The sequence below is a fragment of the Sphaeramia orbicularis genome, chromosome 12 (assembly GCF_902148855.1).
Source record: "Sphaeramia orbicularis chromosome 12, fSphaOr1.1, whole genome shotgun sequence".
NCBI lineage: Eukaryota > Metazoa > Chordata > Actinopteri > Kurtiformes > Apogonidae > Sphaeramia > Sphaeramia orbicularis.
The window spans coordinates 47,418,439-47,439,023 of NC_043968.1; the positions used below are offsets into that span (position 1 = coordinate 47,418,439).

At 37.1% G+C, this 20,585-nt stretch overlaps 1 protein-coding gene across 3 annotated transcripts in view; it reads right to left on the bottom strand.

Annotated features, from left to right (window-relative positions):
- Positions 1–11,633: 11,633 nt before the first annotated feature.
- The window catches only part of LOC115429514 (poly [ADP-ribose] polymerase tankyrase-1), a 158,385-nt gene continuing 149,433 nt past the window's right edge, over positions 11,634–20,585 (bottom strand). For 2 of the 3 annotated variants that reach the window (XM_030149037.1, XM_030149038.1), the window contains 3 exons: positions 19,837–20,023; positions 17,938–18,094; positions 11,634–16,125 (listed from right to left, as the gene is read on the bottom strand). In XM_030149037.1, coding sequence (XP_030004897.1) covers positions 16,039–16,125; positions 17,938–18,094; positions 19,837–20,023 — 431 coding nt within the window. In that variant the 3' untranslated portion in view covers positions 11,634–16,038. The remainder of the gene's footprint in view (positions 16,126–17,937; positions 18,095–19,836; positions 20,024–20,585) is intronic. The other variant, XR_003936795.1, reaches the window with a different exon arrangement.

Genomic DNA, 20,585 nt, shown 5'->3' on the forward strand with positions numbered 1-20,585 from the left:
CAGGTGGATGATGCATCTGAGGGAGGGGTCCGCAGACACGCCAAAACAGACAGGACCTCCACCTCTGCTTCCTCCTCCGTTTCCATCTCGTATCAGGTGAGAGGAGGAGAGAGGAGGAGGAGCCTCAGTGCTCAGGCAGCGGGAAGGGGGCGGGGCTTTGGAGGGAGGCGGGTTATTCATGTTCAAACTTTTACTAAGTACTGTGAGAAATGCCACATCGGTAGGTATAGCTTTAAGAGGTCATATTATTCAGTACGCCTCCTTCAAAAAGAAAGCGAGCATTAATAAATTCCAGAACCTTGAACAACAGATTGAAATCACGGAATCAAATTTTAAAAGAGACCCCTCCGCATCGAACTTGAACAAACTGACCAAGCTGAAATACGAATTTAACGCAATACTGTCACAAAAAGTAGAATTCTCTCCATTTTGTGCTCGACAAAAGTATTTTGAAGGAGATAAGGCAGGTAGGTTTCTGACAAGGTACATTAAACAGAGGGAAGCTATGAACACTATCTCAGCCATTAAAGATAATAATGGACATCTCCTTTTTGAGCCTAAAAGAATTAATGTTACATTTACCAAATATTATACAGACCTCTATAGCTCAGAGTCAAACGCTTCAGAGAATGACATCAAAAATTTTCTTCTACCCCTAAATCTCCCTAAAGTGACAGCTAACCAGCTTGAATATCTGAATTCTCCCATTACCATTGAGGAGATGGTTGGTGTTATTAAACACCTGTCCTCAAGTAGGGCTCCAGGCTTAGACGGTTTACAGCTGAGTTTTATAAATCCTTTCCTGAAGAAGTGGCACCTTTACTCTACTAAATACCTATAACAAATCCCTCCAAAAGGGAGCGCTCCCATCTTCTGTCTGAGGCCATTATCACATTCATTTTAAAAAAAGATAAAGATGCATCCGATTGTAAAAGCTACCGACCGATAAGTTTGACGTCATATGACATCAAAATTTTATCTAAAATCCTGGCTAATCAATTAGGCCGACTAATAACCTCTCTTATCCATGCAGATCAGGTCAGTTTTATACGATCATGCTCTTCAGCTGATAACATTAGGAGGTTGATTGATATCATATGGACAGTTCAGGAGAGTCAGTCTCCTATGGCCGCAGTCTCATTGGATGCCAAAAAGGCCTTCGACAGAGTTGAATGGCGATATTTATTCATAACCTTGCAATGCTTCGGCTTCAGCAACAGTTTTATCAATTGGATCCGGCTTATATATTCACATCCTAAGGCTTCTGTACTTACAAATGGTGTAATAGGTCCTCCCTTAGAACTAGGTAGAGGCACTAGGCAGGGGGATCCCCTTTCCCCACTCCTTTTTGCCCTGGCCCTTGAACCATTAGCAGTGGCTATTTGTAAGGAGCCCATGTTTTCAGGCATTAGCATAGGGGACAAGTTTCACAAACTTATGCTGTATGCCGACGACATTCTTCTTTTTGTATCAGATCCAGAGCATTCCTTTTCCCCTTTGTTCACAATAATAAATAAATTCTCAGATATTTCGGGTTATAAAGTAAACTGGACCAAGTCAGAGGCCCTCCCGTTAACTTGTTGTCCCAAAACTCTATTTCCAACTGGTATGTTCTCCTGGCCTCAGAAAGGCATTAAGAATCTAGGTATTACCTTCCCACCACATCTTTCAGATTTAATAAAAATAAATCTTGAACCACTACTTAGTGGGATGAGAGCTGATATAGACCGCTGATCCCAGTTGAATCTCTCTATGTGGGGAAAGGTAAATGTAATAAAAATGGTCTGTACACCCAAGTTTAACTATCTGCTACAGGCTCTACCTATTAATGTTCTTGGGAATTATTTTAAACAATTTGACCAATTTTGTAATTCATTTATATGGAACAATAAAAAACCCAGATTGAACTTGAGAAACTACAGAAGCCAGTGGAAAAAGGTGGACTTGGGCTCCCTAATTTACTCCTTTATCATTATGCCTTTTCTCTTAGGCATTTGGCACATTGGTTCTTACCCCCTGAGAAAGCACCCCCCGGTTCTGTCTTGAGAGCATAGCTTGTTCACCATTTACACCACTTTATAGTTTATCTACTAATCTTGCTTCTCACAATCAGTCACATCCTGTCCTGTCTCACTTGAAAGGAGTGTGGAAGAAAATGTCCAAAACTTTTGAATTTGACACTCACCTCAATCAAGCTGCTGGTATTTGGCACAATCCCAAACTCCGCATAGCTAAGTCACCTTTTTTTTGGAAGTCTTTGTTTCAGAGAGGTATAATAGTATTGGGGGATTTATATGAAAACAATACATTGAAATCTTTCGAAAAACTAGCACAGGATTATAATTTACTCCGGCAGGATTTTTGGAAATACCTACAGTTGCGACATTTGGTGGTAAAAACATTTGGCTTACCCACAAAGCCCCCCCTTGAGCTGTGACACTTTGGAGGACATAAAAAATGTTTTTAGAAATGGACATGAGGCATCACCTTATTATAAAATGTTACTATTGGCCTCTGAGCCTAATATACTATCTCTCAAAAAAACATGGGAAACTGACTTGAAAATCAGCTTCTCAGAAGATGAGTGGAGTAGAATTCTTAAGAATATAAAAAAAAATTGTCGCAAGAATTATAATCAAGGTTGGTTCAGTTTAAGATTTTAAACCGAGTTTACTGGACGCCTTCTAGGTTACAGAAAGTGGGGCTAGCGGGGACTGATTCCTGTTGGAAGTGCCAGCAGGATAGTGGCACTCTTCTGCATATGCTCTGGGAATGCCCCAAAATCTAGGAATACTGGTCTTCGGTTCACACTGTAGTGGAGAAAGGTGCTGGTCAGGGCATTCCCTTTACCAATAGGCTTTATGCGCTGGGGGATCCTTCTGTTTTGAGTTTTTTGCCCTCCTCTGTTGCGCAATGGGTACAAACTGCCATCATGCTGGGGAAAAAACTCTTAGTAAGGGAGTGGAAGGCTCCATCGACTCCAACTTTCTCCCAGTGGTGTACCTCTCTTAGTCAACTGGCAGCATTTGAAAGATTATCGTATAGACTGTTAAATAGAGTAGGTGATTATAATGACAAATGGGCCCACTACATCTCCTACACAGATCAATGACGTTTCCAGCTCAAGAATGTTAACTGGACTTAGTGATAAGTAATGACTGTTGTAAACATGTATATGTATATTATTGGCATCGTTATTATTATTGTTATTATTATTATTTATGTTTCATCTGGTCGGAGATTGTCCACATGTCTTTAGTATACTGGCATTGATAACTGGCATAAAGTGTGGAAATGTATAGCATGTATGGCCTAAAACCCTTTTTATTTTGTTTGTTTGTTTTTGGGTTTTGTTTTGGGGTTTTTTTGGTTTGTGTTTTGTTTTTTTGTTTTTTGTTTTACTGTTATTTTGCTCTTTTTTTTTTAGTATTTTTTTCATATGTAAAAGAAATATTCAATAAAGATAAGGTCATAAAAAAAAAAAAACAGTCTGAAACACCTCACATGTGACTAATTGATGCCTTGGGGATTATTTAGAAGTATTTTTAAGCAAAAAAAAAAAAGTTGGTCCGAAATCTCATTTTTTTTCCCGGACGACACCTCCCCCCTTGCGATTTTTCGTACCGGTGGTCGAAAATTACCGCCGTGAAAAATGGTTTCAAACAGTCTGAAATAGGGCTGTGCAATTAATCGAAATTCAATTACGATTTCGATTATTACACGCAACGATTACAAAAATTATGTAATCGAGAAAAAACGATTATTAATTTTGAGTTGTTTAATTCACGCGCATGCAAGCTACCATGAGCTGCTCTGCCCCGCCCCCCTCTAAGCTACTGCTGCCTGCTAGCCGGCAGGTCCACCCCAAGAGGAAAGTTGGACCTAGCGGTCTGGAAAAATAGCAGGAGAATCGCAGCAGAAGTGCTTGGTAAACAAAAAAGGCAAGTCAAATTCAATTGTATGGAATCCCTTTGGGTTTGATGAAGAGCAAAAACCCATTACGAGCAAAAAAGTGTTTTGTACTTGTGCCCGCACCGACCAGTAACACAACAAACCTTTTTAACCATCTAAAGTTTAACCACCGCCACCTTTATCATAATCTTATGAAAAACTAAAACACATAAAAAAAACTCCGTCTACAACTTCGTCCGCAATGCAATCTTCAGTCTCCGAATCTCTTTACGCTGCAACTCCTGCATTAACCTAACTGAAACCTCACGGCACACCACTGAGTTTACTATGTTTCATACTACATTGAACATACTTGAATTTATAATTTGCACTTTACGTGAGTTTTTTTTTATTGCTCCAGTTCTATGGCAAGTCTAGAGCAGTTTAATTCCAGTGCACTATTTGTTTACAAAAGGAAACATACTTGAATTTACAGTACACTTATTTGCATTTAAAGATTTTTTTGTTTCGTACAAAAGAGAACATACTTTGTTTTAGTGGTTAAAAGCTTTATTTATATTTAAAGAGTATATCTTACATTGTTTTGCAAGAAAAAAATAAACAACTTTAAGGTTAACAAATAATCGTTTTTAATAATCGTGATTTCAATTATTGCTAAAATAATCGTGATTTTTTTTTTTTCTATAATCGAGCAGCCCCAGTCTGAAATATCTCATATGTGACTAATTGATGCCGTTGGGATTGTTTAGAAGTATTTTTAAGCAAAAAAAAAAAAAGTTGGACCAAAATCGTGTTTTTTTTTCCAGACCACACACCCCCCCCCCCTTACGATTTTCCATACCGGTGGTCAAAAATGACCCTCTTCAAAAATGGTTTCAAACAGTCTGAAATACCTCACATGTGACTAAAAGTTATCTCATGACACTATATATTTGGGTCTGATCAAGTGAAAGTGAACAACAACATGAAAAAGTAAATTTGCACACATCATTTATCAAGTGGGCTCATTTTTCAGCTAAAGATCTCTATTTTTATGGAACATTTATCCTTTTTAAAATACCACTTGTAGAAAAAAAGTTACAACCGATTTTATCGATTGTACTTTTTACACCATAGACATAGCTCAAATTTGACACGAAAAATTATTTTTTAAAAATTTTAAAATTTATTCAGTCTGTTGATTATATAGATTAAGATTCAAGTATTAGCCCTAGATTTTCATTAATTTGTGAATATTATTAATATTTATGAGTTTGAACATTTGTGAGTTGCTTTAAAAGGCCCTGTCCACATGTTGCCACAAAAATACTAATTTTTCATTTTCAAGTTACTTATAATTCAGATATTTGAGTGAAACTTTCAGAAAGTAATGATCTTTTGATGCATTTTAGGTGATGCATTCAATGGATTTAGAGTCGTCCACGTGTTACTATGCCAACCTGTCCACATGTTTACCACATTCTCATGTCAATAAAACAGAGACTTTTCAATATTTTACTTCAAAATGTATTTTCAGTGTAGTGGAACATAATATCTAAAAGGTTTTGTCCTACTTGATATCAATTTCTGTCGAGAACCGCATGTTTTGAATGTTTGCAGAAATCTTAAACAACTGATGTCCATTTCAAGTCCATGTGTTACCGAGCAGTAATTTGACAGTTTTCTCCCAAAAATTTAATCTCCCCAAACTTTGTTACATATAATGTTAAAGTGCTCATAAATACCTACTCAAATATGTATAATACATGCATACAAGTTACTCTGCTTACATTACAGAAACTGCTGAACACGAAATGTGTCCATGTGTTACCACTTGATCGGACCCATTTAGAGCTGGTCTAAACCAGATTCTTAATAACACAATTCACAGACACTCAACAGAATTCTCCTTTAAATTATGAAATTCAAGGGCTTTGAAGCAGGTTTTAAGCCACAGAACCGTATGTTGGCGTCACGCCAAATGCTGAATAGTGGACATGATGCTGATGGAGGCCTTACACGTCCCACTGTTTTCACAGGTCAGCTTCTCGGTCAAGGCAGCAACCCTCCAAAGACTGACAATCATCTTCAAAGAAGGTAAGAACAGGCTCATTCACAAAAGTGGTACGACATTTGACATTCATACATATGACAGACTGTTGTACTTAAACACACTTACAGATGCTGATGAATGTAATGGCTGCTACAACATTCAAACGGTCACTATAACTGTAGTGACTTTTCCATTGGACATACGAGGGGGGGGTGAAAAGTTCATAGCCTGACTAAGAAGGAGTTCTTCCACAGCAATGAAACTGTGCATACATTAAATTCAACCTCTCCTGATACTAACTGCATGGTTTCCTTACAGATAAACCCACACTGGATAAATAATTTAGGACTTTGAAAAGTGGTACCAGAGACATTTGGTGAGCCAACCGTGGCACCATGGACTTATCAAATGTCTGCAGAAAAAGGGGTTAGCCCCCAAGGACATTCATGCTGACATGGTGTCTGTAGGGGATGATGCTCCAGCTTTATCAACTGTGCAAAACCGGGAAGCTGAATTCAAGAGGGGGAGGGAGAACGAGGGAGGGGTGAAAAGCAAGCATTTTCATGAAACGTCTGTAGTATTACTTTTCAAAGTCCTAAATTATTTATCCAATGTGGGTTTATCTGGAAGGAAACCATGCAGTTAGTATCAGGAGAGGTTGAATTTAATGTATGCCAAGTTTCATTGCTGTGCAATAACTCCTTCTTAGTCAGGCTACGAACTTTTCAGCCCCCCCTCGTATGCTCAAAGCTTTACCAATATTTAGTAAATGTAAAAAAAAACCAGAAGTGCGTAATGTTGGTTTGTCCATTAAATCACAAATGTGATGATTTGTTTATTTATTATCGCGAGATGAGACGAGAAGTCATTCCATAAACATGGCGACGAACATAAACATCATGTTGATGTACAGATATATTCATTATTATTATATATTACCCCCCCCATTCCCGTACTAAATTAAAAAATGATTTGGTTTCCTGGTGTGTCCACACATACCGTGCCATGTTTCTTTTTAAACTCTTCTTCACTTGTTGTAACATTTGTTTTTTGTTTTTTTTTTTTTAATTCACGTGACTCTATTTGCAGAAAAAGGTCTTTCCATTGCAGTTTGTGTGATATACCATTTGCGCTACACCTGAAAAACCACCTCTTGCCAGCGCAAAAACTTTTATAAAAAATATGGATTTTGGTGAAATTGTCGTTTTTCCATGAGTTAAATTTTTACGTGCAATTTATATTCATACAATTTGAGGGTCAGTGGAAAAGCAACTAGTGATGATGTGTTAAACCTGGAAAGTGTTAGAGGGAATTAAATTCAAGGTAAAACTGAGACGTCTAAATTGAAATGTGAAGTATGCATCAAAGGTGAATTTGCTCAGAGCAGGAACAGAGACTTGGATGAAAAAGCAAAGGATGTACTTGAACTTGCACCTGTGGATTTGGTTGGATCTATACAGCCTGTGGCAAAACACAGGGACAGGTGAACCTTTGCATTCACTAATGGCCATTCAGGAGCCACCTTCACATATTTCTCAAAAGCTTAAAGTGACACTGTTAAAGGTACAGGGATGTTTATCGCTAATGTTGCAACTTGTGGAAAAATCCAAAGAATCAGCTCCGATAATGGAACAGTTTCAGTTGAACAAACTCAAACTGAATTTCAGTTATCGCTCAGCAAAAATGCCATTAGACTTGACCTCAGCCCCTTATTTACCCCACTAAAATGGGACAGCTGAAAGAAATGGGATTTTATTTGAAATGCCAAAATGCATGTTAATTGAGAGTAAGTGTCCAAGAGTTGTGGACCTACACAATTCAGACTGCTGCCATTATTTGTAAAAGGTGTTACAACAGACGTGTGAGGCAGACTCCATATTTGATGTTGATAATGCTGGAGTGACATTTCAAGAATGAGAACATTTGGGTCAGAATGCTATGCATAGAAACATAAAGAGAAAAAGTTAGATACAAACTGTGAAAGGGGCATTTTTAGCTTACCGGCCGACAGGCCATAAGCTATTGTCATCATGCGGCGTCCATTACAAAAATTTCAGTCGTCTTCTTCTCCGAAACTATTATTCCGATTGACTTCAAACTTGGTATTCAGCTTCTTTATGATGATGTCAACACAAGGTATTGAAATTATTTGGATCTGGATCTGGATCTGATTCTGGATTTGGTGCGAGTTTGAAAAATTTCCCCATTGTAAGAGATAGGAAGTGGATCGATGCAATAACTCAGTAAATATAAATGATATCCAGTGTAAATTTCTACAGTCCAGCCCTGATGGGGAGATGACCAAAACATAATGTCCACATGCTGATCAGGATCTTCTTCTGGATCCGGGAACTTACGGAAAATTTAACATGGACTCTTATGAGGAAAACATTTCAATCGTCTTTTTCTCCCAAACTCCAGTTCTGATTGACTTCAAACTTGGTATACAGCTTCCATATGATGATGTCAGCACAAGGTATTGAAATTATTTGGATCCGGATCTGATTCTGGATTTGGTGCGACTCTGAAAAATTTTCTCATTATAACAGATAGGAAGTGGATTGATCCAATAAATCAGTAAGTATCAATGATATCAAGTTGAAATTTGAATTTTTTACAGATCTGATTGGAATATGACCAAAACATGGGATATTTCTGTAATATAATAAATACACAGAACTGGGTGATAATAAATGGCATCTGGATACATTTCCCCAAGCTTTTCATTTGGCCGGTAAGCTACAGGGTCATCGGTCCTATTTTTATTGGTTACGACAAGAACAGTCATGCATATGTTGTCCTCTATCCAGACACAGGAGAAGAACTCAACAAGTGGTTCCAGGCACAATAAACCCCGCCCCTCGCACATATTGTAGCTTATTTTGGCATAGATCCGGCTGATTTCATCATGTCTATACATGTGCTGATGTCAGCATATCAGTTGCCTCTAGATATGTGCCAAGTTTGAAGTAAATTGAAACAAAATTGATGTTTTTACAGACATGATATTTCACCCATTATAAATAAATGGGAGAAGAAAAAATATTTTAAAAATTTGAACTTTGACTTACTTTTCCCAAAATGTAATCACATGTATTCTGGGTCACTGACGATCTATAAACCCAATTTGGTATGAATTCAACTTATAGTTTTGCTCTTACAGACATGTGAAATTTAGCCTGTTATAAGTAAATAGGGAGTGAGGGCGGATAAAAAAATTCATAAAAAATTGAAACTTTGACCTTTTTTTCCCAAAATATAATGAAATCTATTCTGGGTCACTGACAACCTATTAACCAAATTTGGTATGAGTTCAACCAACAGTTTTGCTGCTAGAGTGTTAATAAACAAATAGAGTGCTAGTGAACGCTACTCAGACAGATGAAAAAATGAATGAGCACATGATGCATATGGAGACAGTTAAAACCAAGCTACCTAAACCTGACATGACAAAAACAATTCCACAGTAAATAAAAGTAGACATGTGGCCAAACCTACTGCACAGTTTGGTTCAGATTCAGTCACGGCTCCACTTATCAGCTCTCTGTGATGTACTGTACATTGTACTGTCAAATAACAATAAAAGCTATTCTATTCTATTCTATTCTATTCTATTCTATTCTATTCTATTCTATTCTATTCTATTCTATTCTATTCTATTCTTCAGGTATTAATGATGCTGCTTTTTCTCTCTAGTTTTATTTACCATCCAAATGAATCTGGTTATTAATTGGTGTGTTTCTGTCTCTTGTACTGGCTCAGCTGCCAAATTATTTAGCTTTCCAGTCGTTTATCTTTCAGCACCAACACAAAATCAATTGATCAGTGCAGCAAACAGAATGTATTGGAATTTTAAGGCCGTTAAATGTGTCCCTGATCCCAGGCAGGAGAAAAATGTCCTGATCTTTTTACATATTAAGATGAAACCACTCCTGCTCCATTAGATCTCAGTGTGTCTGAATGTACTTCTCACTAAAACTGCAGTTGCTTCAAGAAGTCAGACCAGGATAGAATTTGTGGCAGGAGTAGTTGTGTCCTACGTAACAGTGAAAATACGTTAATAAAACCCTGCATTAAAAATCCTGCTCAAGTTAAAGGGCAAAATATCACCAGCAAAATAAGCACAAAGAATTCAAGAAAACATACTTCTATCACAATGTAAATAAATAAATGCAGAGGAAGAAGTATAACATGTTCAGCAGAAAATGGAACTATTAACCTCCTGAGATCCAGCTATGAGTTTGTTTTATCCACTTTTGGGGACAAGTTTCGCAGCTTTATTAAAATTAAAAAAAAAAAAAAAAAACTTTCCTCGGTCAAAAAGGTTAAATACTGCAAATAATTAAAATGCCTTGAAATGAATTGCTGTAAATGGTTGAAAGCAGGGGCACTGTGGGGGGGAGAAACATGATGATGATTCTAAGGCTCCATGACTGTTAGTGTCTCTGGAAAATAGAACATTAGTCAATTTGTTAATAAAAATGATTAACCTATTGCCACAACATTTGCTTCACAAGGCAGTCATAAAAATATTTGTTGTTTGTTTTAGTTTCAGCATACCCACTGAACCAGCCGCACTGATATCTGAAGACTGAAGTGAGTTCTTGGATGTCATTTATTATTCTATGTTTGTTACATAATAAGACATTATTGTGTTCCACATACAGGGTGGGGAAGCAAAATTTACAATAAACATTTAGTTGTTTTTTTCTCAGCAGTACTACGTCAATTGTTTTGAAACCAAACATATATTGATGTCATAATCATACCTAACACTATTATCCATACCTTTTCAGAAACTTTTGCCCATATGAGTAATCAGGAAAGCAAACGTCAAAGAGTGTGTGATTTGCTGAATGCACTCGTCACACCAAAGGAGATTTCAAAAATAGTTGGAGTGTCCATAAAGACTGTTTATAATGTGAAGAAGAGAATGACTATGAGCAAAACTATTAGGAGAAAGTCTGGAAGATACTATTAAAGAAGAATGGGAGAAGTTGTCACCTGAATATTTGAGGAACACTTGCGCAAGTTTCAGGAAGTGTGTGAAGGCAGTTATTGAGAAAGAAGGAGGACACATAGAATAAAAACATTTTCTATTATGTAAATTTTCTTGTGGCAAATAAATTCTCATGACTTTCAATAAACTAATTGGTCATACACTGTCTTTCAATCCCTGCCTCAAAATATTGTAAATTTTGCTTCCCCACCCTGTAATGATCCAAAGACAAAACAAAAACAACCTACATGACTCATTGGAGGCTGGTCAAGTTTAGTACTAATGTTATTTTGAGCACTAGTGGGGATATATTATTAACTGTATCATTCCATTCTGCAGAGCCAGGACCATGTATAGGTGACACTGTTATGTCAGGGAGAAAAAGGCAGACAAAAGGAAATTTACTTCCATCCAAAAAATACAACTATATTTGTATATCAATGTAAAAAAAAAAAAAAAAACATCTAATGGTGTTATAATTAAAATTATTAAAATGTGAAAGATGGCTTGCCACTTTCTCATCAATCTTGCACAATTTTTAAATATTTTTTTCATGGGGCCCCAAATCTGTGGCGCCCCCCTTTGGTTGGAAGTAACTGGTACAGAAGTGGTTAGCGCTATCAAAGAGTTTTTTAACTATATGGTACCAACAAATAGACCATTTTTTAGCTAAATTAACAGAAACATACACAGGTTAAACTCATTTATTAAGGATTTTCTTCTGTACAAGAGTGAAGAAGCTTTTCTTTTCCACATGTTAGCTGGTCAGCAGCTCTGTACAATCATCTGTACACAGGAGGTCATAATGCAGGAGGAAATGTCTTAATCACACTGGTTTTGTGAGACCAGACCAGATGAAATACAGAGTGATTACCTCTCACAAACGTTCCTCTCCAAATATTTACAAGATGGCCGACTGGCTCTTCAGTCAGAATAGAAAACAGACCAGCCACGACACAACTGAAACAGTTACCACATTAAAAAAAAGTCTTTGAAAAGTCTTTCAAAGGAAATAAAAGAGGAAAATAAACTCAAAATAATCCATAAAAGACCCCGTAAAGGCCCATCTGGTGTTAGTTTATTTACAGTCTCATTTGAAACAAAGCCCATGGCTCTCGTTTTAATAAATCATACAATACTGCTGACCTTAATGGGGTCAACATCATAAACTCCACCTGCTCTGTCTGTGCTAAATCAGCCACTTCATCTGAGACTTCTGTCCCAGAACTGACACATACTGCTGATCTGGGTAGAAGTCTAACTGGACCTTTAGGTACTGGTTCCCATTTGGTCCTCCAGGAAATCAAATCATTGTTGTCAATGTGGTCATACTGAAATACTTATTTTCTCCATGGTCCTGTGCTCTAATCCAGGATTTTCTACTTTCTAAAACTTTAATCCACCGCAAACATTTATTCTTCTTGTTTCTAACTGAATCACCCAAGCAACGTATTCTCCTTTATTAATTACATTTTTCTTTTTAATGCATTTGCTTATTTTGCGGAGAATGAATCCGATTGTCAATTGATAAACTATTGCTTTCAGATGTGTTGGCTGTGTCTCCTTCCAAACGTTGAACAAAACTGAGGAGAAAATGTTGAAATCTCAAGTCACAGCTTGAAAATTGTCACATAAAAAGGTTTAAGGTTCTTATTAGTCATAGCAGGCAGCTCGAAAGACAAAATTAAACCAACACAGTTGTTGGTTTTACTTGGAAAAAGCAGAAATCGGTCTGACGTATGATGACAAAATTAGAGCAGTTTTAAATGGAGTCTGACATTAGTCTGCTGTCCAGAAAGCTAACGCTCATTCTGTATGAGCTGGATAAAATCTATCACATGGACTTCCCACCTCAGTTCAAGGCCATTTATTAATTGTCACAAACCTCTATAGATTATCAAAGACCTGCTAAATGTAACACGACACAAACTGAACTTGTGGTCCCTTGTCGTATACAATGCATTCATTTTGTTCATCTGTTATAAATAATAAAGTGAAAAAAAAAAAACATGGACAGTAAAATTAAAACAACAAAAAACTTCAGTGTAGAATACATAGCACGAATAGATTTATTATCCTGTTATGAGGTTGCTTGTACATGGTAGAGTGATGAAATGAATGTTTTAACCCAAAGGATATGTACAGTAACTAAATTTGCCATCCTTCTTATAACCTCATTCTACCTGCAGATATTTGGTTATAGACATATCTTGCTGAATGGCTTAAGTTTGCAGCAACTAGGCCGACTTTTCACATTTTCTTAATGTTTAAGGAGTGTAAACACATGAGTGTATCTCAAAAATAAAAAATAAATACTTCTAACTCTGTGGAATTTGCATTTCTACAAAATTCTCATCAACTTAATACTGTGAGACAGTAATTCCTATGTTGCACCACTAGGAGGCGTCAACAGACACAGGCAAAGAGAAAACATGTGAGAAGGCAGCAGCTGCATGTAAACAACAGAGGAAAAACAAGTGGTTTCATCCAAGTGACAAGAAGATACAAAACACAGAAGATTCAGATTAAAATGTAGATGGTAATGCAGCAGAAAAGAGGAATGGATGTAACACTGGCCTTAAATAAAAACAGAAAAATCCCCGGGGCCTGTATCACGAAGCAAGTCCAACAAAATCAGGATAGCCAAGGTTGTCCACCTGTAGTTAAGAACTCAGTCTTATAAAAGGGGCAAATCACAAACATAGACACACATATATCACAAGAAGAGACTATAATCCTAAACAAATGTGAGGAGTTTTGTTGTAGCCAAATATTCTCATCAATATCACATCATTAAGGCACAAGAGGATCTGATTACAATTAAAGTTATGTGTTGTGTGAATTAGATCAAGTCTTATAATATGATTTGAGCATTATTCTTTCATGTAAGCCCTGAAAACTTTAAAATGGGAAAAAAATTCAAAAGCTGAAGAGGTAAATTTCAAGTTGAGGGCTGGTAAGATATCAGATTCATTTAATTAATCAAGGTTTTGCTTACTGAAAACTGTGAAAATGCCTGATTCACAAAATTGTGATTACTACATTGGAGGCCTTTCCCTTTTATAAAAATATCAGCCAGTTTACTTTTTACAGTATAGTAAGTAAATGTGTTTCTCCAGTCCTATAGGGCATGTAGTTTTAGTAAATCATGTTTTATCCTCAGTTTAAAGCCAGTAAAAACTATTTATTAAAATCATAAATCACCCATAACATTGGAAAAAAAAACAAAAACAAATTGAAGTTTTTGGGTGCATTTCCCAGCTCTACTTATAAGGTCAACAAGTTCAAGAATTTAGTGTTTTAATCAGTCTGTCTGCAGTTTTAGGATTATGTAATCCCTCCCTCATTATGTAATCTGCGAATCCAAGAGAACTGACTGGTCATTAAGGCTCGCGTTTATGTCCAACAGGTTATGAGAGCATTGTAAGTCACCTCGATGATTCCTGTCAAAAGTTAATTGTTTTTTTCATGACGGTGAAAACCCGGGGTTCTACCTTAATTTAACCCGCTGACCTTTTAATCCTGCTTCCTGATACAGGCTTGGCTCTATTAAGAATAATCACAGAGAGAGAAATGCCCCTAGAAACTGAGAAGTTAACGCTACTGACTCCAAATAATTTCTCATCTTGGGAACAGTAAGTCCTAGTAAGTGTATGTAAGCAGCAAGGATGTGCACTGTTTAGCTCATTGTCTTTTGGGGTTCTTATGCTATAAAAGGCAACTGACCAGGCGATTGAGGTGTAAACATTTCTATCCTTAGTGTGGTGATATTGTGATGAAATGACTTGAGACTACGCTGCAAGCCAGTTTCTCTGAACTGCAACTCCAAATATTTATGATGGTTAATCAACTAAAAAAGTCCAATTGTAATAGCTCTGTAACAATCTGTGACCCACCATGTCTGAGTGGAACCAGACGTATGAAAGTTCTGCTTCTATTCAGTGTTCAATCTTTTATTATAGTCACATTATGATGGTATTTTCAACCATATTGCCCAGTATGAGTTCTGATAAGTTGAAATGTTTAACCCTCAGGCAGAACGGAAACCTCTACATTCTCCGTAACACATTCAATTTCCCCCTTCTTTTTTTTTTTTTTTTTTTTAAACATGTCTTACTCTGATTGAACTCAAAAATGGTGGGACAGTGTATCTGAGGTTCTGTTGACTTGACTGACAGATGCCTTGGCCAATTACATGCAGTTATTGTGAGTCCTGCATCCCTGTCACAATTCATCAGGGATTTTCAGTCCAAGAAAACCCACACACCCTTTGGCACATCTGTAGGTGTGTTTTTTTATGAGTCTTCCTGAATGCGTCCCAGTGTGGTTTGTAGTGGAAAGCGTGCAGATGTCACTGGTCACAGCAGTGGATTATGGTCTTGTAGTGTCCTGTTGTGTTTCCTCACTCAGGCTATCGCGTCCTCTTCGTACACGGCGGAAGGGTGTGAGATCACAGAGAGCTGTTTCATGTTCGCGTGAGTCTTAATGGTGAAAATGTGATGAGGTGTAACATTAATGCCCTGGATCCTTGTTGTTTCTGTGTGATAAAGCTGTGACTGGAAGAAGCCTCGGGGAGTTGTTTTGTTGATGATGCACATTACCAGAAGAGGACAAAATATCAAAAACAACACATTAAAAATGGGAAAGGGGTAGAATACATGAGCAGTGCAAAGGCAGAGGCGTTTGGATTTGATAGTTGTTTTTTTTTTGTTTTTTTGTGTAGAACAAGCCAAAGAGCCGCATTTTCAGCTTAGTGATATGCTTTGAGAAATGCTAATTAAATCATTATCATTTCCTTCTTCTTAATTAAACCCAACTGATTAAAGAATGATGGATTTTTTTTAATCATCACCCAGTTTGGACCGTGCTTGTATTGTATCCCCGAACTTATAGACACTGCCTGGCCATCGTCTTCTTCCTGATCCACAGTTCACCCGACTCCTGCCTGGATTATGTGTCACCTCACCCACGTAAAGGTCAGTTCTGGAGACTTTTCTTGTGGGTGTAAGGTTTCGAAAACCTTCTAGGTCACTTCTAGTCCTTGGAGAGTGAGGCTGCAGCCCAAGGTCCTTTTTGATTCAGCTGTGATTGTGTTTTAGGACTTCTGTTCCGCAGAGGCAGCAGGTGTGGCCAGACTCTCCGGCTTCACAATCTGATAGGTGATCAAGTATTCTGGATACGCCTGTGGATGATGGTGTGTGAAAGATTAAAAAAAAAAAGTAATTATGACATTAACTATTATGCAACAGTAATATTAAATGTGATTTAACCTGTTAAGCCTTTTGTTTCCAGTGGGAATCATTTCAGTGTAACACAAAGCAATGAATTAGCCGATAGTTGCTTCAGTCATTCATTTAAAACCAAGTTCTGATCAAAAAACAGCACAGATGAGAAAAAATCTATAATCATTACATCATAATGCAACCTTTATTTTTGCTCTGCTATGGCTCATTCAGTGACTTTTAGTGGCAGAGAAATGATACTAGTACTGTTGGATCTGCTCAGTGTTAGCTTAGCATGGCAAAGATTGTCTCACTGGTCTTTTGTTTTATTAAATTATTCATGACATGCTAGTCTTGGACTGTTAGCTTGGTTTCGATGTTTGTCCTTTCGAAGTGTTTGTTGTTTGGATTGTGTTCTGCTGTCTGACAATTAGCTTTGTTGAGCTTGTTGTTCTTCCAGTTAAGTATATGTGTTGCATGTGAGTATTGATATAAGCGTCACGTAGCATTACCATGGCGACACAGATGGAACTGTGGCTGCCTCCGCTACTGTTATAACAAGTGGGTTTAAGAGAACAATCTCAAAGATTTCTGTTTTGTTCTGTTTGATGGTCAGTGGTAAATGCAGGTGAGTTTTTGTACTTTACAGAGATCGGACTACTGTGATGTCTTCCACCATCATTAGTCAGCTGACAAATGGAGCTTGTGGCCACACCCCCACAGTGATTACAGGGATTCCCATGAGTGAGTTAGATTGTTTTTAGATTTTAATTAGTGATACGTGGATGGGAAGTGGTTGGTGTTGAACCCTCCAACCACCTTATTGCTGGGTGGAATTAAAGTTTAATTCAGGTTAGTTTCTGTTTGTGTAAGTAGGGTACAACTACATTATTAGAGTAACAGAATAATGGAACACAAACTTCTGTTGGTGCACTTTGTCAGTGGCTGTGTTAGTGTGAAATCATATGTGAAATGAGGTACTCATAATTTTGCCAATTAAATCCGATGGGAATGTATTTTTTCTTAAATGAATACTCATCTCAACTCTGAAAGTCACAGCTCAAGCCAGTTACTTCACATCTGTGGACCAGGTAGTTAGCTGTCATTAAATGTTTGGCTGCTGAGTTTGACAGGTGACCTCTGATCCCCTCACTTAACTCGTCACTGTCGGGGAGCTGGACTTCACAGTGAACAAGAGTGCAAAGGGTTTGTCTTTCTCCTCGAGGAATGAGAGGAAGAGGTCAAACTGTCCTTGTAAACTAAAAGCAGTGTGGGGAGACACAAACTGCACTGCCACTGTATTTGTGACTTATAGTGAGTTAGTTGAAATGAGATTCTATTGGACTGCACAGTACAATCTCATTGGTGGAGGTAAAATACTGTAATGACTCCCTATCCACTACATATACTTTGGCAGCTGTTAAGATCTGAGGCCATGTAAACATGGGATACACTGCCTGCCTCTCCTCTGTCACAGCTGCCTCCGTGTTCGCCATAGTAACTTGTCACTGCATCTGGTTCAGCATAAGACCTAGAACACACATTACTACTATATGCAGATGATTTTGTTTCATGCGAATGTCACCGCAGACATCAGATCATAGAACTGTCATACAACACAAGAACTCTGATACAGTATTGTCAGTAGGTCGTGAACTCGGCCACTGTCTTGTAAACTAATTTGCTGACACAGAATGACTTCATAGACCTCTATTAAATGAAATGTATAGTCAAAGTTGCTTGTAGTCATGATAACGTGTGTTTGTACTGACCTGCTCCCCTCTGTAGATGACATACTCTGCATATGCCAGGCCGTTGACACTCGGCCGTCCTATGACAGAGTGGTGACCTGGAGGGGCGTGGGCCATTTTCATTGCACTGAACTGAAGGAATGACTTCCCCAGTGTCACTCTGCAGAACAGCATCTGTCTGAAATACAGACAACACAAGCCAAAGGTACGTCACGTAATCCTTTTCATTTCACAGGGCCATTGTGACATAATAATAATAATAATAATAATAATAATAATAATAATAACACTGAAAAATGTGAACATAAAGTCTTTAACCCTTTCATGGATGAATTACGAGAACGTTAGTCAATATTTTTTTCTTGAGTGATTTTATTCCTCTTTTGGCATGAAAAAAACAATAAAATTGAAGTTTTTTTATGAATCTATTTTTCATGGAGTCAAAAAAAAGTCCACTCAGCTGGACACCATGCATTTCATTTTTGAAGCAAAGAAAAGTGTACTTAAAACCCATCATCAGAAAGTGATATACTGTGAAAACTATGAAATAAACATTTTTAATGCCGCTAATCTGTTTCCTCCCATTTTATCATAATCTAATACTAGTTATTACTCACTTCATGGAGATAATATGTAAAACCTTTTTATTTAAGAAAACTGTTAATGACAGTCTAATAACAATTATCAATTGATTTACACTCAAATGTGTTAGCGCAGATCAGGTTTATCAAGAACAGTTAAGTTACAGTAATGGTATGAATTGCAGTGTATGAGATGGTGCATAAGTGTCCACTGTGTTGGCTGATATGGAACTAAAACAACAAAACCCATGAATGTACAAGAGAACAGCTGTGGAATAGCTGTATACTGTAGTGACCACTATGCATGAAAGGGTTAAATAAAAGTTTTCCAGTCCTGCAGTGTAAATTCATACTGTTTATTAGGATTTAGCATTGATATTTATTGAGGTTTATGACTAGACAGAATATTACATGATTTGGAGGCAGAAAAGCTTGTTTTCTACAACATTAGTGTCACTCATATTAGTGTAATGGCCAGTTTGGCATCTGTCATTTTACTGAACTGGAACAAACTGCCATCCTCCAACTAGAAAACAAATGAAAAAACATCTTTACATATTTTAACTACTTTGCAAGGTCCCTCTAGTACTTGCTGAAACCTCAAACAGTATTTTAAATAGTTTAATACATAATGTATGAATTATGAATACAATGAGAATTTTAATGTCACTACAAAGTCCTGTGTTCCCCTGATGGCTGCATGGTCATTAGTAACTATTTTAAAGAATTCTGAGCTGATACCACCAACCACATTTTGAGGTAGGACAATTGTGAACAGAGAAATGACATTTTCTCCAATAATGCCCAAAAAGTGCTTGGAAATGTTAACAAAAAATTAAGGCGGTGGTCAAAACTTGCACATTTCAGTAGCAACAAGACAATGTGGACAACAATTTTTACACAAAGGGTCATGTTTTAGAGCAGAAATATGACATGTTTTTAACTTGACATCTTCCCTAGTAACAAAAATGGAAATGGTGTGAAATATATGCAAAAATTATATAAGTATGATATTTTTTATATCTAAAAATAGAGGTTTAATGTCAGCAAGCAGCCATTCCTGATTGAAAGTATCCCATAAATGGTTGTCTTGGGTTTTTTTTTTCTAAATATATTAAGCCTCGTAGTATATCAAATATTATTTTGGATTTAAAAGAATACAGATTTGACTAAACATCTCAGATTTTTATATTTAGAAGTATTTCCTCTTTGCTTTATGGACATCGGTTGCACCATTTGTCTTGTTATATTGAAGGACAAATGCCAAAATGTCTTTTTTTTTTTTAATGCACACAGGACTCAGGATGTGCTGTGTGTGTTCTTTTCTAACATATCCTACCTGTGGCACACATAGCAGGAGCGGTCTTTGTGGGTGGGACATCCTGTGCCTCCACCAATCCCATAGACATACTGGTTGCTTTTGGAGGAGTTCTCAGCAAAGTAGATGCCAGCACCAAACATGCCACCAATGTAGGCGTGACGCTCATCGAAGCCCTTATGGATGATGGCGTTAATGAATGGAGAACCTGGCAGGAAAATTAAATGCTTTGAAAAATTGATCACAGACACACAGATACCTGCTGACCTTGACTTTAGACACGTCTATATGACTTTATCGAGTAGTTTTAATATTGTAACACTGAATTATTACCAGACCTTGTACTTGAAGAAAGTATTTCCATGGTATCTAGATAATTAGAAAGAGGTGATACTTGATAGTCATTGTTAAAGATGGTTTTTATGTAACGATTATATTCACATCTATGTTAATGACATATTTCCTAAAGAATCAATAATGAATCATAAATAAACGTGAAAAAGATAGAGGGCATCTGAAAAGCAACAGCCTGCAACTAAAGCAGGTTACACACATAAAGATAATCGGGCTATTTTTGTCCTGATTTCCCCCTTCCCGACCAAGGACAGCAAACACCAGATTATCTTATGTTTTATAAGATTATTTTATTAGATTATCCTGTGGTCTGAGGTGTGTTAAGAGTGAATTTGTCCTGATAACTGGCTCCAAAACAAGTCGGGGCTGACAATCGTAAATATTAAACTTGTTCAATATGTACGACCAAAAGTCTT